The following is a 25,740-nucleotide window of genomic DNA, read 5'->3' as shown; positions in this document are numbered from 1 at the left end:
CTGTTGCGTTGCGCTTGGTGTAGCCCAAAGCCAGCTGCACAAAAGACACTGAGAACAAGGCGGAGAGCTCAATGCATCAGCTGCTGCTGCAGCATGCGGTGGAGGCGCAGCTCAAGACGTTGCAACTGCAATATCAGCAGGAGACGCTGGACAGCACAGTGCAGCGACTGTTGCAGCAACAGCAGCAGCAGCAGCAGCAGCAGGCAACAACAACAACATCTGCCCGATCCGAAGAAGCTGCTGGGTCCGCCAGCCACCACCACGACGGGCAGCTCGTCGCGCAAGAGCGGACGCTTTCGCGCCAATTGGCTATATCAGTTCGATTGGCTGCAGTTCGATGAGCTGGCCAACACGATGTACTGCAAGCACTGCCGCAAGTGGAGCAACGAGCTGGCCGACATACGCACCTCCTTTGTGGAGGGCAACTCCAACTTCCGACTGGAGATTGTCAATCATCACAACAAGTGCAAGTCGCATCGTCTCTGCTACGAGCGCGAGCTGCAGGAGCAGAACCGGATAAACACTGGCAGCAGCAGCAGTAGCAGCGGCAGCGGCAGCAGCGGCGGCAGCAGCAGCAGTGGCAGTGGCAGTGGCAGCTCAGCTAAGCGCGCTGCTCCACCAGATATTATAACCATCAATGTGGGCGAGGATAGCACCTGAACCAGCTCACACATGTACACACACACACACGCACACACACACACACACACACATGTTGCACTTGCTCAGGTTTAGTAGTAGTTAGATTTTGTAATTAATTTAAGCAGCTTGAAGCATTTTGCAATTGAATTAAACGAATAAATGTAAACGAGTGTAAGCAATGACAACAATTGTGCACAAATCTATACCACAATCTCTCTCTCTTTCTCTCCACTTGCCCTCCCTTAGAGCGCTGCTCTCAAAATGCACGCCGAGGACATGTCCACGCTGTTAACCCAGCAGCTGCAGGCCGCCGATGCGCGGGAGGAGCACAACGATGCCAAACAGATGCCACTCGATCAGACGGACAACATTGACGGTGAGTACCACACACACACACTGCTCTATCAATGCATATATATACATATATATATAAATCTCTCTTTATATATATACATATATGTATATATCTATAGTATATATTGTGTTTCGTTATATTCTATCTGTGCTTTGAAGCTAATGCACTCGAAATTAAGCAATATCATCCAATGATACAATAATATATCTAGCGAAATTTGTAAAAATATTTTTATTTCTGTAAAAAACAAAACTTTCTATTTTTTTTTAATTTGATTTAATTGAGTTCGAAGGAAAATTCGTAGAACAAAAAGTAAAACAAGTAAAACAACTGTAAATCCGTAGTCCTTAGCTTAATTTGTTTTCGCATAACCCGCTCCTAACTATCCCCAGCGTAGCTTGCGACTGGCTGTGCACAGTGGGGCAAGTAACAGCCGTACCGCAGCACTGTGCGCAGCCAAATCGTAGAGTCTATATATATATATGTAGCTATCCTGCATGCACTAGATCGTCTCCCCAGATATATATATATATAAATAAATTATTATTCATGCGAATCGGAACCGACTCGAAACCAATTCAAGGGCCTCTCACACCTTTCTTATACCCCCACAAGAAATCCCCCGCCCCCAACCCTACCCAGCCCCACCACACACAAGACAAGTTTTACTTAACCCATATCGCTATATATAGTATATAGTATGTATATCAATTTTGATTTACCCAAATTTACATTTTTATGCTTTTGTATTTATGTATTTATCTATTTCTTTTTCCCCAATATGTATAACTTCTATTATTATTATTTTTTATTCAAAAATATTTTCATTGGCGCTCTGAATGTTAGCTCTTAAGCGAAATCGAGAAGGAAATGCCATTTGCTAGAGCAACAGATCAACACCTCTCCTACCAAATAGAGTCTTTGCTATGTATATATATATATATATATACTTTATATATATATATCTACATATATTTGTAGTACATGAATTATTTTTGTTTGTTTTGTCGTATCGTATTTTGTTTAAATCGTAGGCGCAAACTATATTAGCTGACTTTTATCGTAATCGTAATCGTAATCGTTATCGTAATCGGTTTAGTTTACTTTGTATGTTGCCGCATGCTGCATGTTTAGATGACGCATACACACACGCCCACTATTATTATTATGATTATGTATGAGTACATAGTTAATATACATACATATATTATTTATGATTGTTTTTCCTCTTACATTAAGCTATCGAGATCTCTTTAATTCATAGTTAAATCTATATAGGAAATGCCTCCGCTGACATCCATTCAAATTACCTTCAGTTTAAGCAAATTGGCTCACATATAATAAAAATATATAAAAAATATATAAAAAAAAAAAAATAATCAAAATAAAAACACACACTAATTAACTAAAAAAAAATCATAAGTAATCAAATAATATATCATAAAACAAACACACACGCTCACACACACACACGCACACACACTCCAATAGTTCTTAAACATATCTCTAAAATCTTTTCTCTCTTTCTTACATTAACTAACTGCTTAATATTATAATAATAATATTATTTTTTTTTTTCTATAACTAATTTGTTATATATTTTTATTTTTTATTTTTGAAGCCTTTTGTGCGCGTTATTTATTTGTTATATTAACTCTATTCATAACTGTGCTAAACTGAAACAAGAACCTCAAATTTTTCAACTCTATTTTCGTCTTTAATGTTGCAACTTATTGTCTAAGAAAATCGAATACCAAATAATTCTTTCGGTAAGAAAACCAAAAACAAGAGACTATAAAAAAAAAAGTTTTTTTTTTTTCAATAACAACAATAATACAAATATAAACAAATAACAATTAAATAAAAAAGGAAAACGCCACAGCTTCAAAATTCATTCAGTTTCTATATACATAAATATATATATATAATTTTTCTGTTGAATATTTACACTAACCTACTTGCTGCATATATAATTTAATGTGAGCTCAATTTATTTGCCACCACTGTTTAACGAGATGTAAATGATTGTCTGTTTAATTGTAATTGGTTTTTGTCGATTCACTAAATGTGTGTGTTTTTTTTTCTTTTCGTCTATCTCTCTCTCTCTGTCTCTCTCTCTCTATCTCTCTTTCTCTGTTTATGCATATACTATATGAATACGTGTATGTGTACTGTGCGTGTGTGTGTGTATGCTGAGTCCGTATGTGTGTGTGTGTGTGTGAACTTAGTCTTACGGTCTTTACAAAGCTAAGGATTTACCATGCACATTGGTTACGAATTGCGCAAAAATTTAAAGAACTTATCAACGTACCTTATCTAACGAAAATTCCCCTTAAGCTACCCACACATAGGCCTCAAAAAGAAAAAAACGAAAAGAACTGGAATTTGCACCAAACAAAAGATAAATATAAAACATAAAATTAAGTATTATAAAGAATATATACATATATCGTTTATTGCTGAAACATTTGTTGCAACATTGAAGTACCAAAATGAAAGATCTTGATGAAAGACAACAACAAAAATTGTATTATATTATGTAAATGTCCACAAATGACACACAAACATATAGAGATTAATATGTATTCATAGTTTTTTTTTGAAATTTGTTTTCCTTAAATGCAATATCTACACACACTTATACAAATACTCTATATATAGCTGATTTGTTTGAATAGAGCCTGAAAAAAAAACCCGCCGAAACCAAAACCAAAAACCAATTTCTTTAGCCTTAAGTTACGATTTTTCATTTGTGTTTAATTTTTAATTTAATTTTAGTTGACAAATTGTTTCTAAGATGCTATAATTTATATATTGATTTTGATATAAATATGTTTTCCTACGTTAATTCGATATGATTTGAAATCCTCATAGTGCCAAAGCTATTTAAGCCAGCCAGCTTCATTCCTAGCTCCACTTTGTTCTCAATGCATTTAATTTTTTTTTTCTTTAATGCTAAAACACCTACAATCTATACACACGCATAAAAAACTTGATTGAAATGTAATGAAAACCAAAAACCAAAACTGAAAAGCAAAAAATACCGAAAAATTATTCTTGTAGCTGTTTCAATTCGTTTGCATAACCAACAGAATATTACAAAAAAAATAAATAAAAATAAAAACCCAAGTCAACATACATATATATCTACATCTACTTATATCTACCTATACCATATACCACATATATATATATCTACATACATATATACAATATGCAAATCCTTATGGCCTGCCTTATTCAGTTCCAATTACCAATTGGCCAGAGCCCACTGTGCGCATGGAATGTAAACGAGCGCGCATCCCCCCAATTTGGCCCCAGGCATTGCATTCCACGCACTCGGCAAATCCCGCTAAAAAAAAACATAGAAAAGAAACCAAAAAAAAAAAAAAAAATAAAAAATAAATAAATAAACCTATCGCCACAGTGATAACGCATTATACGAAACGCAAATGTTTGCAGGTCGCGTTAAATGTTTTAACAGTGCCCGCAAGCAGGAAGCGGACGACGATGTCGAGATCGATGTGGCCGTTGCCGTTGTCCAGGATGTGGACGCCGATGAGGAGGCAGAGGCGGCAGAGGCAGCAGCAGCACTCGCCTATCATCATGCCACGCCCAAGTATAGGCGCGCCATCATCTATGCGCCGCACGACGAGGACATGCCCGCAGCGGATCTGTACATGGATAATAGCTACAACTGCGAGTACAAGTGCAAGGAGCGCAATATGCGCGCCATACGCTGCAATCGTCAGCAACATCATCCGCATCCGCATCCGCATCCGCATCCGCATCAGCATCAGTTGGCGACGGCGCCGCAAACGGCGCTGAATCTGGGCCGGCACAGCAGCGGAGTTGTGGCCGCTACCGCAGCGGAAACCCTGTGCGGCGCTGAGGCAGCAGCGGCCTACTCGCCCACGCCCACCTCCAGCAGCAGCAGCTATCGAGAGCAGCAACAGCAGCAGCAGCAGCAGCAATCGCACTTGAGCTATGCGCTGCAGCAGTCGCCCAATGGGGCACAGCAGCTGGAGTTGGCGCACAGCTATGGCCATCATGGACATCATGGGCCACCGCCGGCGCCATCATCGTCGTCCTCCTCCCTGGCAGCCAGCACTTCGCAGCAATCGCCGCACTATCAGCCCGCCATTGGTCCACTCTCGCCGCAGCCCAGCTCCTCCTCATCATCAACCTCTGCAGCAGCGGCGGCAGCAGCAGCAGCAGCAGCAGCAGCAGCGGCAGCGAATCGTCGGGATCATAACATAGACTACTCAACGCTGTTCGTACAGCTATCTGGTACGCTGCCCACGCTCTATCGCTGCGTCAGCTGCAACAAGATCGTGTCGAATCGCTGGCATCACGCCAACATCCATCGGCCGCAGAGCCACGAGTGCCCCGTCTGTGGCCAGAAGTTCACGCGTCGCGACAATATGAAGGCCCATTGCAAGATCAAGCATGCGGATATCAAGGATCGTTTCTTCAGCCATTATGTACATATGTGATCACTTCTTTAGATAGTTACGCTCACGATATGTCCCCAAAATATGAAAGTCTGCACCACAGTTAGAAACTATTTATTATGTAGCGCCCTAAGAGTTTCCAAGAGTTTCCTTACACAACTTGTCTGGAGAGACAGGTCTAAAGCAAAGTTAAACAACTTGAATCAAATCGAATCAAATCGTATCGTATCGTATCGTACAGTATCAAATAAAAGGTTTTCAATCTATAAATCTTAATAAGCCCACACATACGTAATATTATAATACTAAATGAACTTAAGATTCTATCCAAGCAGATTCTTTAGCTATGATATCAAAGAAATATCTCGTAGTTGATTCAAAAGACTTTTTATGAATTGTTACTCAAATAACCTTTAGATGCTTTTTTACATCAATTCAATTGTTATTATTATTATTATCATTATGATTATGATTATTATTATTATTATTGTAAACCGCAGCCAGTACTTAAGAGTAAACTTTATAAAGTATTACATTAGAATTCCACAAAATTATGCTTCCAGTTTTTCTTGATTTATAATTTTGTTTTCTTTATTTATGAAACAATATAAAAACAATAATATTTAACATGTGCTGTAGTGAGTTTTTTGACTAATACTATTTTGTGTGCCATATTATCTAGTACTTAATTAAACAATCAAATAGTTAAACAACAATATACTTAATTCTTATCATGAAATGCAACGAGTGAGGCATGCAACAACGAGACTAATTCAGTAGCTGAAAACTATGGAAAAGCAAAGTGGGAAAACCGAAAATCACAAACCAAACAAAAGCAATAAAAATTATTATATATACAAATTATCAATTTCTTCAGCAATTAAGAAAAACAAAAACAGAAAACAACAAATATTTTAAATATATTATAAATTGTTAAGAGTAAACAACAACAGAAAAACGATTGCGCCCAATTTCAAGAATGAGCATTTACCTAGTGCAAATATGAGCCCCCCAGCGTGCACTTATCTTATCTAGGATTCGGTATTATATCATCGAAGAGTGTATATTATAGACTCTGATATAATATTATATGATTTACATCTACTTTAGAGTGTATACACATACACCTATATTATCTCTCCCCATCCATTCTTATATGAACATCTTTATAATATGGATCTACAACATTTATTATAAGTTCGATAATGTATTATCATATCATTGATATGGTATTATATCTTGGAGAAGTATACATAGTATAAATTGTCTGATGCTTGCAGTATATCAATGATATATCATTAGATCATCTCTGATATTATTTCAGTGCATTCATCCGATCATAAATCGGATCTAAGGTGATTCTACAATCTTTGAGAGTACATATTGCTCTTTATATTGCTATACATCATCATAAAATCATGACTAAATTCTCTGATAGGATGTGGTATGAACCATTGACCATATAAATGGTATACGATAAATCTCATATGATATGATATATATGTTTTCTATCAACTTTAAGCCTATATCAAGTCTATAAAATATTATTTTTAAAGCAATATAATAGTTTTGACTATACATCAACTTGATATTATATCATATTGTACATACATAATGTCATCGATCTATAAAGATAGATCTTTGATATAATGTATGATGTCAAATAGTTGATATGTGGTATTTCATATAATAACTATGTATATCCATGTCCACATATTGATATGATACCAACTCTTATCTATCAGATATGATGTAACTCTGATCTATAAAATGTTGTAACAGCACTTTTAAGGGGTATCATATAATATCAACACAAATATACTCTTATAATTTCCATATCTATGATAAGACATAATGCCAATCCTTTATGTATTTGCATTGAAATTGGGCGCTCGTTAGATGTACATCTACTACATATACAATATGTTTCTCGTATCTTTGGCAAAACACCCACCGAATTCGATTAGTTGCATATTTTCATAATCACTTTTTGTCAACTTATAAACAGATATTTAATATTGAAAGTGGTTTGCTAAAGTTACTTTAAATCTATTTCACACTCTATGATCAGCAATAAACAAATGTATTTGAAAAGCAAAAATAGTCGTAGTTTAAACAAATGAAATCCAATTATGCAAAGAAAATATCAAACCAGCAAATATTACTTAACGTCTTTAACTTTACTTAATAAAACTCTTTCAAATCAAATTCCAGTTCTTTTCAATTTTATAAAGAAATCAGCCTTTAGGTACTAAAACTAACCCAAAAAAAAAAAAAAAAAAAAACAAATAAATTCAATCAATTAACTTAATATATATTAAATATATATATGAAATAATATCGTTATCGATTTCGATTAATCTAAATAATATAATAATAATGAATAAAGAACTACAAGCGCACTCTCTACCTACGGTAAGTTTCCATTTTCTAAGCTCTAACCAAATAAATCTAAGTTGATTTAAATATCTTAAATTAAAATTAAAATGCATAAAAAACTTAAGTTACGTATTGTTTTATGTATGTGTTCTATTTTATCTAAACGAATCTAAAAACAAAACGAAAAGCTAAATTTAAAATTCTTATAAAAATTAATGGACGAAAAAAAAAAACAGGAATTGGCCAAAAACAATTGAAAATGTTTTCTCTCTATATATACAATAATATTTCTAAAATGTTTTTTGAAACACTTACGCTCTTACTCACTCACTTTCAATATTCTATTACGTCTCTCTCTCTCTCTCTCACACACTCTTGCGCTCTTTCTCTTTCTCTTATGCTGTTACTGTCTTACTCTGTGTCTTTGAAAAGGGTTCATTTATATATATTTTTGCCGTTATTTGAGCTCTCTCTATATATATAGTAACTATATATGTTTTTGTATGCAGCAGGCAGGAGGGGTGTTGAAAATATATTTTCGTATATGCCACAAATTTCCGATTTGATGCGAATCTCGCTTAAATATATATTATCCACATTATCTACATACACTTATTTTTTTTTGCAAATTTCTTTATTCTGGCCCCTTAATTGTTTAACCCTCTCTCTGTATATTCACATTAGCATTTCCCTGAAATGAAAAAAAATAAATACAACATAAAATTGCCCTCAACACCCGTACAATATATATATATTTTTGAAACTAATATGGTTTCGGCTTAAACAGAAATAAAATCAATTATAATCCAAGAGAAATTTAATATAATATTAACAGTCGAAACAAAACATCCAACACACTCATCAGCCACTTAAACCATATAACAAACAAATTATATATACATATATTATAAAACAACAACAACAACAACAACAAAATTGATATATCCCAAACAAAAACACAGCTCTCATTGCATATGCATATGTATGTATACATATATAACTCTTATATATGTATATACATATATATATATTTCTTATAAACGTTATTTGGTTTGGGTTTCTTCAAAAAGTCGTTCGTTTATTGTAAATAAATAATTTAAGCAAATATCTCAATGTGAAATTTATTAATTTCTTCTTAAATATATTTAATTTTTGAATTGGTTTATCATCCACTTCTATTTCTATTCCCAATCAAAATATTTCATTTTGTTTTTGTTTTGGGTGTAACAAAATTTTTGCGTGTAAATCATATTTGAGATTCGATTCGAAATTGAAATTGAAATTGCGAAATAAAAACTTTATTTAACTCGTTGAAGTACACCCCCTACCAACCCACCACATACACCTATCATGGTTTATCCCCCCCAACCCCCCTCAAATACATATATATATACATATATCTTACTAAAAATCCAGACAAGACGTCGATCGCACGTCTTAACACATTATATATAGTTAATAAATTACTGCAAACTCTTCATTGGCTATAAAAAAAAAAATATATACCAAAATATAAATAAAAAGCAAGGGCAACTAGTTAAAAATAAAAAACAAAAACCAAACAATACAGCTTAAGAATAATTATAAAAATAATAATTTTTCTGTTTCTGTGAATCACCAACAACAACATTGTTTTTCTCTTCTTTTTTCTTTACGCGTTTGAACGAAAAAACCAAACCAAAAACAAAAAACAAACAAAAACAAAATATATAAAACCAAACTAAATATTTGAAAAAATCCAAAAAAAATCTAAATTGAAAATTAAAATTAAAATCAATATCAAATGAAAATGAAAATAAATGAAAATCCGAGCAGGCTCGAAGGCCTGGCACATGCGGCTCACCTTCGAGCGCCTCTCCGGCGGCTGCAACCTGCATCGCTGCAAGCTGTGCGGCAAGGTCGTGACGCACATACGCAACCACTACCACGTCCACTTCCCCGGCAGATTCGAGTGCCCGCTGTGCCGCGCCACCTACACGCGCAGCGACAATCTGCGGACCCATTGCAAGTTCAAGCATCCGATGTACAATCCGGACACGCGCAAGTTCGACAACCTGATGTCCGCCTCGGCGACGGCGGTGGGCGGTGGTGCGGCGACGCCTACGGCCACACAGCTGGCGGCCGCATCGCAGGCGGCAATGGCAGCGGCGGCAGCAGCAGCATTTTCCGCGGCGCAGCAACAACAGCAACATCAGCAGCAGCAGCAACAACAGCAGCAGCAGCAGCAGCAACAGCAGCAGCAACAACATCGCGAACAACAGTCACAACAGCAACAGTTGCAGCAACATGCACAGGCCTTGGCGCAACAACACATGCTGCACCAACAGCTGCAGCCGCAGCATCATCAGCAGCAGCAACACAATGCAACAAGCGAATGATACAGCCAGTATCTGGCCTGGAACTATGCTGCATGGAGTCCCGACGAGTCGATCATGAAACAGCCGCCGCATTTTGCCAGCAACTATCAGCAGCAGCAACAGCAACAGCAGCTGCAACATCTACAGCAGCAACAGCAACATCTACTACGCCGGGCACAGCCCCTAAATTTCTATGCACGCAACTACTATCAACAACACTTTGAGGCCAAGCAACACAGCAGCAACATGCATTTGCAACAGCAACATCGCCAGCAGCAACAGCAGCAGCAGCAACAGCAGCCGACGCAAACGATTGTCATTGATGAGAGCGACGACAATGAGCTGGAGGAGGAGACGGGCGGCATGGCCAGCTGTATGCGACGCAGCTTCAATCATTACATGGAGCAGCTGAAACAGTTGGCGCCGTGTGCGGCTGCAGCAGCAGCAGCAGCAGCGGCTGTTGCTGATGATGTTGCTGCTGTCAACAGGTGCAATAGCGACAGCAACAATTCAACCAATGCCAATCAAATGGAAGCTAATACAATTACAACAGCCACAACTACTAATAGTAATGCTAATGCTAATGCTAATGCTAATGCTAATCATAATAATTGTAATCCTAGAAACTTCAACAGGCAGCTGCCACCATAAGCAACAGCAGCAGCAACAACTGCAGCAGCAACATCGATACTCAGATCTAAGCATATGCATATATAAAGTATATCTATACATCTATATGTAATTAACTGAATGAATTCTTAAATGTTGACCATGCATTGCAAAATATTATGGTAAGCCAAATTTATTTGTCAATTATATAGAGAGAAAGAAAAACGGGGAAGATGCAAAAAGTGGATAAAGTGCGGACTCAAACGCTGATCTGTGCACGATTCATGGTTTCAACAGGATTCAAATGTTTGCAAATTCAATAGTAACAATACAAATATATAGAAGATGAACTTCAAAATAGCTATAAAGAACTTAGAGGGTTTCCAAGGCAGCCAAACAGAGAACTTTTAAAGAGATTGTGCATTATAAATACATATAAAAATATTTAAATACATATATACATATATAAAAATCTTCAAGTAAATATTTGATCAGCACTTTAAAACTTGAACTAACTGTTAGTATATATGGCTTTTCTTTTTCTGGTAGAGCTGACAACCCTGTTTCTCTGTCAACCCTAGAGCAAATCATGTGCCAAACTGTTTGCACCCAATTGTTGTTGCATTTAACACTAATGTGCGCACGCTTGCAGCAAAACAGATCTATATCTATATCTATATATATATATATATAGTCGACTATATGCACTTTGAACTCACTTTAAACATAATCAACAGAGATTTTCTTACAAAATAAAAGGCACAAAGACATTGTTAAGCTCGAGATTTTCTGTGTGTGCAGCTAATTCACATCTAAATGTAGTAAACATGTTAAATATTAACATATATATAAAACAAAAACTGTAAAATATTATAAAAAAAAAAACATCTCTACATATATATACATTTAGTACATAATCGAAATAGTAGCAGAAAAAGAAAAGAAATTATTTATTACATGTGCGTTTTAATGTTAAATCTGGAAGACATATGCATACGATGCCCTATTAGCATACAATTATTAATTAACAAACTGCAAAATGTTAATTTATTTATATATACATAGAATATAATACGTGTGTGTGCGAGAGTGAATGCAGAACAAAAGTAAACAAACAAAAAATAACAAAAAATAAAAAAAATAAAGGGAAAAAATCGCGCAAAAATTGAAAGCCCTCGCCCCAGTCAGCCTTAGCCCTAGCCACCCAGAAGCCCCCCCCACATTGTATTATATCAGCAATAACCCTAGGTATATACATATATAAATAAAGCCGATAACTGATAGATGCATGTGAGTGCCGGGCGCGTTCGGTTAACCAGTCTCTATATAATTTAGTTTATATCTAATATTAAATATTAAAAAATAATTTTTGCAGCATTTCTTTAATAAGCCACTGTACATACAGCCCCCCTCTATATATAAATATATATATCAATAGATGTATATATATTTATAGTTTTTACATATCTTTTTCACTAAGTAGTTTTGTGCAATTTTTTGAAATTTGTTAGAAATTTCTTTGCCTAAAAGGAAAGAGCTAAAGCTGAGGTGTTAAAACATTAAACATTTATTAATAAACAATTATTTATTTGTTCTAATTTGTAACACACTCAAATTGTTTAGTTATTAATGCTACATCAAATACTGCCCCGACTTAATAATTGTTTTTTTTTTTTAAATATATTTTAATTTTTTTTGTAATTTTGAACTTTTTGCTTTTGTTACAACATGAAATTTATCTATATATATATATTATATATACGATGTGATAACTATAGTTAAACTTAAACACACACACACCACACACACCAACACACCACACACACACACACCAATACACACACATATTACAAAATGAAATTATATTAATTATAAATGGAAGAAGAGCTGGAAGAGATGTCTATATGATATATATACGTATATATGTATATGTATGTATGTATATATATCAAATTTGTGGTATGCAAAATGGTGCTAAATCCAAATATATACTTTAATTGAGAAAGCCAACCCGCAGCTGGCCCCCAGCTGACCCCCTAGCTGCGCCCCCGCCCCCCTCCTGAATCGTAGACAGCTTTTCAAATTATGTATGTGCAATATGACTAGTTTTTTTTCGATGTTCTCTTTTAAGTGCAAAGTGGCATGTGGAATATATAATAATAATTATTTAAAACTAAAAAATAAATACAATTAATTAAAACTTAAAAAACAAAAACAAAACTTAGCGTGGGAGCGAAATAAATATAGTAAAAAAAAAAAAAAATAATAATAATAATAAAGAAAAACATTTGAAGCGAATGTTAACATATCAAATATGAATATGAATATATTCAGTGTATGTATGTTGTATTTGTAACTGAACAATTGGTACTATATGCATATAGAAATATGTATAGGGATAATACAGTTAGCAACATTTCTGTGTCTATTTCAATAAATATTTCAAATGTCATAATCTTACAATTAAAATAGTAGCAAATTAAGATCTGCCCCCAAACGCCCATTCGCCCCGCCCACTTCATATTTATTAACAACAACAAAAACCACAAGACACCCAACAACAAATTTATTATGTTTATTATGTTAATGTTTTCTTAATTAAATTTAACAGCCGATAAAAAAAAAACAATAAAATAAAAAAAAAAAGTTTTAAACTTTTTTTTTTACTTTTTAACTAGTTTCAATGTAATCTTAGCTCTTAAGCATTAACTTTAACTTGTATTAATAAAACGCAATACAAATAATTTTAGTTTTATTTATAAAAACAAAAGCAAAATGAAAAAAAAAATTTAAGCAAATTTGCAGCATTTGTTAAAATCTTTTGATTAAATATATATTTTTACAAATATTTTTAATAAACATTCTATCCATAAAGCCAGCGTTCTATTTCAATTGAGTGCAAACTACAAAACATAACAAAATATATATATAATAATAATAATAAAACAAAAATAATAAACATCATATGAATAACCCGCAACATCAAACGACAAATTGCATAAAAATTGAAATTTTTTTAATTTAAAAAATATATACAAAAATAAAAAATTAAATAAAAGAAAATGGTGATTCATTTATTCTTTCTTTCCTTTCTGAGTTGTTCGCTTTGAATTGTGCTTCCAAAAGAGTTTTTTAAGGGCTGCCCAATAGGAATTTATCATGCATATATATATAGATATGTGATATACATAAACACAACCCACACACACACACACAAACACACAAGCTCAGTAAAACATGTGTCAAATTTTTATATACTTATTACCTCGGCCCAATTTCCTGTTTTTTTTTTTTACCTTTAACTTTTATAATTATTTTTTTATCAAACAATATATGCATATAAGAATATGTGTATATTTATATGTGCTCTAATTTATTTTATGCAAATTTTTAGGTAATTTTTTGTTGTTTTCGCTTAGTTAATAAATGAAAATCGAAATGAGAGCAAAATGATGCGACGCACAAATGAGTTACACCCAATAAAATAGTGAACCAATGTTTATATAATATTATATATAATGAACTTTTATGTTAATTACACACACACACACATACATACATACATACATATAAACATACCTATGCAGCTATATATATATATATGTATATATATTTATACATATATATATATATATTATACTATGTATCTTGTACTTGTCATTCAAATCGATTGTGTTATCCATTTGTGCTCAAAACCTTATAATAACTACAATTTATATAAATATATATACACTATATATATGTATATATCTGATTTGTGACTAATTTCATTTTTAAAAAAATTATATAAATATATATATACATATATTTTATATATATATATATTTAGCCATCTATCAAAGTATTTCAGCAAAACAAAATCTCAACGGAGGCATTTTTTCAATTCTTTCAAACATATATGTAACAGATTCTAGCTATATATACATATATATACACTTATAGATTTAGTTTTAGCTTTAATATAAAAAAAAACTTGAGCTGAAATTTTTATATTTAAAAAAAAAAAATCAATACAATTTGCACGCTTGAATGTGAAGGGCATCGAACTACTTAATATTACGAGCTAAAAGAACATATTTTTTCTTTGATATTTGTATTTTTAATTTTTTATATTATTTTTCTTCTTTTAATTTTTTTTTTATTTTTCCTTTTGTTTTTTCGAACTATTTTTTGTATTTGATGCGCGTTATGTTAATTAAGTTGCTTGAACGTAGTTAGCCAACAGCTATATATGCATACATACATATATACTTACATATATGTATTCAGTATATATAGTTTGTTTTTGTTTTTTTTTTTTTCTCCGTATATATATAAACATTAATTTGTTACGCCAAATTTTTAGTTTGTATTTGCCTATGACAACAAATATTATTTTTTGCTCACAAAAAAACAAAACTCTCTCTCTCTCTCTCTGTTTTACCATATGTCTATCATACTCTCTCTTTCTTTATAACTCGCTCTATCTCTATCTCTCTCCCTCTTTATCTCTGTCTGTCACGCTCCCACTATCCTTATCATATGAAAAAAAAAAACAACTCTATACCAAATTCAAAAATCGAAAAAAAAACAAAAATAATAATCAAAAACAAAAACAAATACGATCTATTTCTCTGGGCTGATTTTCGTCCCGCTCGACGGGCTGTTGTGTGTCTGTTCTTCTCTTTCTCGTTCTCGACAACAGGCCTCGCCGCTCGTCACCATCTCTCGACACCGCTCTCGACCTCCTCGTCGGCCTCGCCCCCGCCACCGCCGTTCGGCATGCAGCTGTCGGCCGCATTGAAGAGCGAATACCATCATCCGTTGCACTATATACGCGCTGCTGGCAATGGCCATAATACCGCCGGCGGCACACCCCCCGGCCACGGCTACAATGCCGGACAGGCGGCCGCCCTGGGCGGCGGCTCTACCACACCCACTAGCACCGGTCACAATTCGCATCACACTATGTCGTATCACAATATGTTTACGCCGTCTCGGGATCCGGGGACCATGTGGCGCTGTCGCTCCTGCGGCAAGGAGGTGACCAATCGTTGGCATCATTTCCACTCCCACACCGCCCAGCGTTCGATGTGTCCCTATTGCCCGGCTACGTACAGTCGCATCGATACGCTGCGATCGCATCTGCGGGTCAAACATCCGGATCGACTGCTGAAGCTCAACTCGCCGATGTAAGGGCAGGGCGGGCGGCTGAATGGCTACGGCTACGGCTACGGTTACGGCTATACACAGCGGACAACATTTAGCAACTACAACAACAACAATAACTACTACTACTACAACATGTAAAGGACATCCAAATTGATTTGTCGCGTCTTTTCCTACTAACGTTTAAGTGTCTTTCATTCGACTCGGGAGTTCAACCTAACAAATAGATATACACATATAATTATAACAGTTGTATAACAGTTGTATAACAGTTATATAACAGTTAAATAAACAAAAAGAATTAGTTATATAACATATATAACAGTTGTATAACAGTTTGTATAACTGTTATAACTTGTATAACATTTTTTTTTTTCATAACTGCTATATAACTTGCATTTAGTCGCTTTGTACATTTCATTCTGCCCCCAAATATGCGGAGCCAAATTTTTGAAAGCCTCAATCAGCAATAACCCAAAATATATAGAACCGAAGATGCTAAAAACAAGAAAACGAATGAAAATTATGAAAAAGTAATGAAATAACTATAAACTATATAAATATATATATACTAAAGTATGAAAAATTAAGAAGCAGAAGAAGAACACATACCATCATATGTGTTAATGAGAAATCAATGGACTAACTATAGAAACGAAAGTTTTTCATTTGCTATAAAGATTCTATATAACGGTTTCGGTTGCTTGAACTAAAGTAGCCCCACATTCTGTAAAACCGGGCACTAAACTAACTAACTAAATTTAAGTCGAAAACCTAGCGCGTATTTAGCATTCGATGTAAACTTTACTAAACAAAACAAAACAAAAAAACAACTTTAAAGGTTTCTGCGTGTTGTTTCCTAATATAAACAAATTAAATACAACTATAAAATTAAATGTAAAAGTAAAAAGAAAAGAAGGAGGACAGTCTAAGGTCCGATCACAGTCACCTACTCGTATACTACTCATATATTATCACATTAGACTTTTAGTTGGCATACAAACACACGCACACACAAACACAAACCCACACACACACACACACATGCATAGGTATGCATATATTTTTATTAATTTTACTATATATAGATATAAATATATATACATATATATGATTTTTGCAGAGTACATTGTTTACTCAAAGAACTACGAAGAAATTTTGATATACCTCAAATGCATTTCAGTTTTATTGTTGATTGATTGCTTAATTTTAATAATTTTAACTACTATATATTAGCAAACTATTTTAATTACAACTACAACAACAACAACAACAACTATTGTGTTGTTTGTTAGCTGCGTTAAATTAATTCAACATTTTGTATGGTTAAAGTTTTTTTTTATTTTATGTTTTGTTAGACTAAATGCGAACCACTTGAACCACCTCACAATTTTGTTAAACACTTACGTTAAGCTTAAATATATAAATAAATAAAATAAATAAAATATAAAAAAAAAGAAATATATATAAAAATTTGAAATAATTCATATCAGCAACTGTTAAGTAAACTAAATTTAATAACTATCTAAGTAAATGCTTCGATTAGAACTCATTCGATTTTTTCTTAAACATAAATAAAAAAAAAAAAAAAATGAAAAAAAAAAAAAAAATATTATATATAAATAGCATTTTTGATTAATTTTAAACATTTTGTGATAAACAAAATTTATGGTTTGGCACTTATTGAAAAATAATGGAAAACGATAAGAGAAACAAATAATTAAAATCTAAAAATTAAAAAATCAATGTGATATTTTCGGCACAAAAAAACTTTACATCAACAAAATTATGAATACAAGTGAATGAATTAAAAATAATAATAATTAGGGAGAGGCAACATGAAAAATGTTAAATTTAATCAATTTCAGTTGCTTGCCTTATATTTTTTAGTTATGTAAATGTTTTTATAAATATTATGTTTTTAAAGCAAAATTTATTATATTTCGGTCCAAAGCACAAAATGTATAAAATAAAACAAAAAATTTTTAAATTTCTTAGTTGATAATTTACGAATTATTTTTACGCTTAAGTTATGTATGTATATATGCATATTAATATACATATATATATAATTATTATTTTATTTAGTTTTAAACACTCTTCAACAAAAATATTGCAGCAACAACATTTACAACAACACACAGATTTATGTACCAAAAATGTAATAAATATGAAATTATAAAAAAAAAAAACAAAAACTACTTATACTATATACTAAACAGATATACTAAATAATACTAAATTGGGATGAACTCAAGCGAAGGAACAAAAAAGGGCAAGCGCAACTCTTTCGAGCGTATTTTTATATATATACAAATCAAAAACAGAAAAAAAAATATATATATACACAGGGTTCTGCTAACTGATAAATAAAAATAGCAAAATAATAACAAATAAAAAACAATGAATTAACTCGCACCACACTTAACCAGATTTAATGTAATTATTTTTTCACTCTGCACTCGAAAATTTTATATAAATAACAATTAACAAACAAAAAATGAAGAAAAATACAAAACTGATGCTCAAATACGTGCATATACAAATACATATATGTATATACACATATATACACTATATGTATATACTTATATATCTTTATTATTATAAACTAAAGAACATTTTCGTCGTCTAATCAATACGATTATCTGCATTATATATGTATATAATTATATTTATATATATATTGCAAAATTTATTCCAACTAAATAAATAAAAAAAATATAAAATAATTACAAATCAAAATATACATACCTAGCAGCATTTGAATGTCGAAAAAAAAAACCAAATAAAATTTATGATTATTATTAATAAACAGTTTGTTTCATATAGTTTTAGTTGAAGGTCCTCTCTGTTGGAAGCACAATTCAAGTCGTTAGGTTTGCGGGAGGTGGATTGAAAATGTTGGTTGTTTCTCTCTTTCAGATAATTTCATTAAAATAAGTATAACAGATTGATGAAATAAATACATATGTGTAAGTATGTGTCAGAGTAAGTATAGATGGCTTGAAAACTAGCAAATCTCTAAGTGCCAAGCTGTTCAGTCTGACTAAATAATTGTAGTGATTGATCAATGCGCTGCTAAAGCCCTAAACACATAGTCTATGATTCAGCCAAGCTATGCGTCCCATCATTCAGTACGCATTTATATATATAAGCTATGGAAAAATATGAAAATTGTTATAAGTAATAGGTCTGTTAGGGGTAAAAATGGCAAACATTTGACAATTTAGTATGTATGTACATTACATAGTACTGAATCAAACTCATAAAAACTCATAAAAATTAAGAAAATCGAAAATATGGACATTCAAACTCGTTCCCGCCATATATTCAAACAAATTTCATAACTAATGCCACATTTCAGAGTGCTGCCACCTCGTCGAAATACATGGCAAGTTCACTCAGCTTTTTGTTCAGTAGTTTTAGTATATTACTATTTGGTATTTTGTATGTTGTCATTGCGGTCACACAGATGCCGTTGTGCGCAGTTTTGGGATTTTTAACAGGATTCGTGTGCCTATATTTGCAGTGTGAGAAAATGTCAATGTAAAAATACGAAAATTAAAAATACAGACGCACAGATAAAAGAAAACTGTATAGAAGCAAAAGACGCGGGAATATTTTCATAAATAAACAAATTATTGCAAGAAATTAAAACAAAAACGGCGTAAGTATTAAACACCAGAAGCAAATTGTGCAGCCAGTGCAAAATTCGCGCGGTGCGCTGAAAATTTTGCATAAATTCGTGAAATATTTGTATATGTGTGCGTGCGTGTGTATGCGCGCGTGTGTATGTAAGGCTGAACTGTGTGCGTGTGTGTGTATGTGTATGTTTTCATACGAGTGAGTGTATTGAAAAAATCCATCTCTTCGCTACGCATTTCACCCCTCAGAGCTGGTGTTGCTGCTGACGCCGCTGCTGCTGCTGCGCTTGCCACTGGCCATTTATTTCACATCTTCAGGGTCACTGCTGAGCAGAATTGTTGCAGTTGCAGCGTCCCCTCTGGGCGACCCCCCAACCCTCTTCCACTCGTGGCACATCTCACGGCGGCTGCTGGTGTGAACACCCCTAATGCGACGCCCACGTAATGCAGCTCTTGCCTACCGCAAACCACCGCCGCTGACCCGTTTTTTGCGCATTCATTGATCTTCGTGCCTCTTCTTGTGTATCTGTTGTCTGTGTACAGGTTAAACCGGCTAAGCGGAATGTTAACGACCCTTAAAAATCACTGTTTATTATTTCGAATTCTTCTTGTTTACTGTTTTCTTTTGTTTATTATTTTGTTTGTCAAGAAAAGTGTTATGCAAGTGAATTTAGCCACTAAAACAAAGAATAATGATGCTCATGTTTTCATGTTTTTTTTTTTTTGCTTTTTCTTATCAGTTCGTTTCCTTAGGTCTCACTGTGGGTCAGATTTATTTATTTTCGTTTTTGCTGTTGCGCTCTCTTTCGCGCTTTTTATTCTTTGTTTATATTTTGCAGACACTTTGTTGTGCTTTTGCTTATTGTTATTGCTCTTTCAGCTGTGTGTGATAAACGCATAAATAATCCGCGATAATTTTTCACTGCATTTATCTATCATACATGTATGTATGTATGTATGTATGCATGTATATGGGTCTGTAGTACTACGTTCACTAGCTTGAAAACTATTTGATTCATTAATCAAAGACATTTCGTAGACGCACGCCCACAGCGCGCACTCGCGCCATAGCGTAAATAACATGAAAAACCTAAAATGTAAATAGAATTTCTTGAGATATGAATTTTCTATTTTTCGATGCCATAGTTCATAAATCGTTAAATGAGAATGTGTGTGAGTGTGTACAGTGATGACTGGCTAAAAGTGAAAGAATATGTACTGTATGTATGTTCTCTGCATACACTAAACGAGGTAGTTGAAAGTCTTGCGAATTAAGAGCAAACCAAAAAAATGTGACTATATCTCAATTTAAATATATCTTCAAGGCCAATTCGACATGTTCTTTTAACTACCCTCGCTTATTTAATGCAGATTTTTATTAATTTCTTTGGTACACAACTTTTGGCTGTTTTCCCAAGGGATTCGTTCGTCTTTGGAGCTTTTACTGTATCCCAAAAATAATTCCATTGAATCCCTAGCGCTGCTCTTTCCAAATATTGTTGTTGCTATTGCTTTGTGGTTTTGCTTGCCCAAGAGAAATTCTAGTTTAGTTGAGTTTGTTTCTTTTCTTTTGTGAGTGAGTTTCGAGCAAACAGTTGAATTTTGGCGGCCGCATCGATCGCATCCACATCGCTAGGCGCTAGAGACTCGTTTAGGCGGAAAATGCTGTGTGGCGGCAGTGCGTGGATTTATTTATAGCATTTGTGCTGATTTTCGACCATTCGGGCACGAATAACCAAAGCAAATTTCCAATTAACTGCACATAAAACGAAATAGTTTGTCGAATTTAATAAACATATATATTCCCAAGTATACCTATATATATATACATATATATCTGGTGTGAGGAGAAGTGAGAAGTGATCCGGCATAGAGTTATATAACTATGTAATTGCCGTTGGCCATTGGCGGACATGTCGAACAAATTTCAACGCAGCTCCCCCCAGATGCTGGGCGTGGAGGCGTCCACCGTCTCATCGACGGCCAGCAATCAGCCGCGCAAACGTGTGAAGCGCTGCTGCAGAAACTTTGTCACCTTCATGTGCACACAGGTGGGCGTGGGTGCGCTCATTGTGTTCTATGCCATCTGCGGCGCATTGGCCTTTATGAACATCGAGCGCAAGTACGTGGACGAGACGGCCAAGGTGGTGCTCAGCCTGCGCTACAATTGCTCGCAACGACTGTGGAACATCACCGAGGAGCTCAATTTGATTGACAAAAAGCTGTGGGTGAACGAGACGAATGCCGTGCTGCAGGCCTACCAGGTGCAAATCGCGGCGATCATCAAGAACGGCTATGTGGGCCGGAGTCCGGCGCAAATCTGGAGCTTTCCGGCCGCGCTGATGTTCTGCCTCTCGGTGATCACAATGATTGGCTATGGGAACATGGTGCCGCGCACGCCGTGGGGCAAGGGCTTCACTGTCATCTATGCCACCTTTGGCATACCCCTCTACATACTCTACTTCCTCAACATGGGCCGTGTGCTGGCGCGCTCCTTTAAGTTTCTCTATCGCTCCATGCACGAGTGCACCCAGGAGCGCAGCTACGACGCACGCATGGAGGCGCTCGAGAGCGGCAGCCTGGGCGCCTTGACGCTGCGCAAGAAGATCATTGTGCCGTCGACGGCCTGTCTGTGGGTCATCATCTTCTATGTGCTGACGGGCACCATTATGTTCGCCAACTGGGAGAAGTGGAGCTTTCTGAATAGCTTCTACTTTTGCATGACGTCGCTGTGCAAGATCGGCTTCGGTGACTTTGTGCCGGGCGCATCGCTGACCACAGCAGCGGATGTGGATGCGGCCACACAGAAGCTGCGCGAAGACATCTCCGCCGATCCCAACGAGGTGTCCGATCTGCAGCGCATCACCGATCAACAGTTCAAACTGGCCATCAATTTCATATATATGCTGCTGGGCATGGGTCTGGTGGCCATGTGTCGCAACCTGATGCGGGAGGAGGTGAAGGTGAAGCTCAAGGAGATGAAGGAGGATGCCAAACTGTGTGTGGAGGATACGCGACATCGTTTCGTTGGCTGCTGTGGCGATCCTCGCGATTTCTATGAGAATGATTATTACTAGGAGTGTGTTAGAGTGTGTGTATGTGTGAAAGTGTGTGTGTATGTCTGGCTGGTTGCTGCTGGCTGTGTTCAAAGTATCATGTGGACTGCTCTCTGATGCTTCTCATCTTCCTCTCAGCTCACCATTGATCAATTTCTGCAACTACAAGAGCGGATTCGAAACTTCGAGGGCATGCTTGGCGGCAGCAGCGGGGAGCGTTTATGCACGCCAAGCACTTCGGCCGGTCCATTTCGAATATTCTCCGTGGCCGGTTTTCAGAACCGCGCCAACGACATTGTCTACTGTCCGCCCATTGTGCGCCAGCAGTCGCAGCATGTGGATGACTCCAAGGCAATTATCTACTTTGGTGGCGATGTGCAGGACTTTCCGGAGAGCATGGAAACGAACCGGGACAGTCGCGGCTACATGAAATACAATCTGGAGAACTCTGCGATATTGCTGCGCGAAGCCTTTCCGCGCTCCCACATTATAGTCATACGGCCGGTTCGGTATGTATATCAAATGCGATATCTGATTTTTAGCTTGACTAATTTCTGCTTTTGCCTTTTGCTTTTAGCATGGAATTTAAGACCTTCAGTTGCTTTGATAATTTCGTACGTGGAAATAATGCTGGTGTGCCGGATCATACGCCGATGAACCATGCGCTGCAACATTTAGAAAAGTGAGTTTTAGGTCTATTGATATCCGAGCTCTTAATAATCTCAATTATCTCCTTTTCTGTTCCACAGACTGCTACAGAATCTATCGCAACGCCTGATCTCAATACCCGAAAACGAGATACTCGACCAGGCAGCCCAGGCGGCGGCCGCAGCGGCTGCCGTTGCTGCTGCCGCAGCAGCAGCTGCCATGACGCTCTCAAATGCCACTGTGAACTCAGAGTCTAGCTCAGCGTCAGTAGCAGCAGCTGCCGCAGCGGCGGCGGCGGCAGCAGCGGCGAACGACAGCAGTCAGGAGATGGACATAGATATACTGCAGGTGCAGGAGAATGTAACTGTGGATGCAGATGGTGCCGTGATCTTTCCCATCGTCTCCGCTGGCAGCACGGAGTCGAGCACAGCCACCAACAATGGTGGCAATGTCAACAATAGCAACAATAAGGACGCTCTGCTTAACAATCATCAAGAGTCGAACAACCAACAGCAGCAGCAACAGTTGCAGCAACAGCAACAGCTGCTGCAACAGCAACAACAACAGCCGCAACAGACAGTTGTTAAGGCAGCGTCAGCGCCAATGAACAATGTGGATCACTACAACAACACAACAAACAGCAGCAATGATTGCGCCGCTGATCGGCAACCGTCGCTGCCAACGCAACCGCAGCAGCCGCGTCCGGCGACGCCAACGTCCGAGAATAATCCATTGTGGTGGCGGGAGAATCTGAATTTGGACAAGTCCAAGCTGGTGCTGATAGGCTTCAGCAAGGGCTGCGTCGTGCTCAATCAAGTGAGTCACATTTGGTGTAAAAATCGTTAACAAATTTTTACTACGTTATCAGCCCAATCTAACGAAAATTCGCACTTAAACATTTAAATATTTATTGATGCGCGTTTGCTTGCAGTTCATCTATGAGTTTCATTATCTGAAAACGTTGACGCCCGATGACAGCAGCATGTGCCGGCTGCTCTCGCGCATAACAGACATGTATTGGCTGGACGGCGGGCATGGCGGCCAGAAGAACACATGGATCACATCACGCAGCCTGCTAGAGACGCTAACGCGAATGGGTTTGTTTGTCTGCTACTTTGCCAAGTTGCAGTATTAAATGCAGCTCACTTTTCAGGCATGAACATACATGTGCACCTCACACCTTACCAGGTGCAGGACGATCGGCGGCCCTGGATACGCAAGGAGGAGAAGCTGTTCACCGAGATGCTGCGGCGTTTGAATGCGCCCATTACGCGACACTTGCACTACGATAACCAGCCGGCGAATCTGATGACGCATTTTGAGGTTCTGCAGGCATTCTGTCAGCACGTCCATTCACTCAACCAGCAGCAGTTGCAGCAGCAGCCCGGCCACGAGCAGGCAATTGCGGCCACAAACAATGGCTCGAGCGGTGCTAGCAACAATCTGCTGGATGCCAGTGATGAGGCAAAGTGACAGCTTCAATTGCATCCACACCACCATAGGCGGCGCTTATATGCGATGCGCAAGGGCGCCGCCGCTGCTAAGCGATTGCAGCTGCAGCAGCTAAGGCAGCAGCAACAACTGCTGTTATCGACGGATGCCGCCTCGTCGTCGGCGTCCACTCGCCTGGCCGCAGCACTGATTTCCTCAGCTGTGGCTCTCAGTGCTGTTTCGACTTCAAGCACGGCCTGCACGGCGAGCATTGTAAATAATCATCATCAAAGCCATACACCACAGCAGCAGCAGCAGCAACCACAGCAACAGCAGCAACAACAGCAGCAGCAGCAACACACCACAGCACGGACACACTTTCAGCAACAGGCACATTCACATCAGCACTCTCACAGACATCATCATCACCATCACCACCATCATCACCACCACCACCATCACCAGCAGCCAAATCATTCGCACAATCATCATCAATGTCGCACGAAACGCAAACTGCAAAAATTGTATTATACGCTTTGCCGTTAGACTTGTACACCTAATTATAAACTATCTATACAAATATATATTTTATGCTACTAATTTATGGCTTAAGGTAGCCTAAGTTATGTCCCCAACTGAAATATCTCTCTCTTTATACAAATTATGTAAAGCTAAGGTCGCGTCAATTGTTGTGCTGAAACAGATTCTAAGTGTACATTTGTTTTCTATAGTTTATGCGTATTGTCCAAATAATTATTTATTTAATTTTTCTTTTTTTTTTACTTTCCCCTCTTCTTTTATACTATCAGACTTAAGCAAAGAAATATGAAAAAGAAGAAAATCTCGTCAGTGCAATAATAATACAACTTTCTTACTTTTATACTTTTCCCCTTAATACACACAATCTTTCCACTTCCAACCTCTTTTAAAATGCCTACGCATTTAAATCAAACTTAACAATTTCGATCAACAGGAATTTCTACAAAAAAAAAAAAAAAAAATCAAATTTATCCA

At 36.3% G+C, this 25,740-nt stretch overlaps 4 protein-coding genes across 6 annotated transcripts in view; all 4 read left to right on the top strand.

Moving 5' to 3' along the window:
• LOC108659345 (sex determination protein fruitless) overlaps positions 1 to 18,142 on the top strand; it is a 169,866-nt gene extending 151,724 nt beyond the window's left edge. The window contains exons 7-8 of one of the 3 annotated variants that reach the window (XM_089265413.1): positions 889 to 1,018; positions 15,481 to 18,142. In XM_089265413.1, the coding sequence (XP_089121539.1) occupies positions 889 to 1,018; positions 15,481 to 15,971 (621 nt within the window). In that variant the 3' untranslated portion in view covers positions 15,972 to 18,142. Of the gene's footprint in view, positions 1 to 888; positions 1,019 to 4,459; positions 7,660 to 9,645; positions 10,209 to 15,480 lie in introns of those variants that run through there. The other 2 variants (XM_089265411.1, XM_089265405.1) reach the window with 2 other exon arrangements.
• On the top strand, positions 10,263 to 13,725 carry LOC149092065 (uncharacterized). Its single transcript, XM_089265453.1, has one exon. The coding sequence runs from the start codon at positions 10,263 to 10,265 to the stop codon at positions 10,836 to 10,838; it is 576 nt and encodes a 191-aa protein (XP_089121579.1). The 3' UTR covers positions 10,839 to 13,725.
• Positions 18,143 to 19,425: 1,283 nt separating the features above from the next.
• Positions 19,426 to 25,732, top strand: LOC149092064 (uncharacterized). Its single transcript, XM_089265651.1, is given in 6 exon segments — positions 19,426 to 19,614; positions 22,786 to 23,156; positions 23,225 to 23,329; positions 23,397 to 24,111; positions 24,227 to 24,392; positions 24,449 to 25,732. Coding segments are annotated over 5 exon segments (2,127 nt in total). The 5' UTR covers positions 19,426 to 19,614; positions 22,786 to 22,839; the 3' UTR covers positions 25,273 to 25,732.
• Positions 20,958 to 22,779, top strand: LOC108659341 (TWiK family of potassium channels protein 18). Its single transcript, XM_018112203.3, has one exon. It carries the CDS (start codon positions 21,505 to 21,507, stop codon positions 22,666 to 22,668), a length of 1,164 nt encoding a protein of 387 aa, XP_017967692.1. The 5' UTR covers positions 20,958 to 21,504; the 3' UTR covers positions 22,669 to 22,779.
• Positions 25,733 to 25,740: the final 8 nt, after the last annotated feature.

The sequence above is a fragment of the Drosophila navojoa genome, chromosome 2 (assembly GCF_054131105.1).
Source record: "Drosophila navojoa isolate 15081-1374.11 chromosome 2, UAZ_NAV_1.0, whole genome shotgun sequence".
Classification (NCBI taxonomy): Eukaryota; Metazoa; Arthropoda; class Insecta; order Diptera; family Drosophilidae; genus Drosophila; species Drosophila navojoa.
The sequence above is the reverse complement of the archived record's forward strand: the minus strand, read 5'-3'. Positions and strand labels throughout refer to the sequence as shown.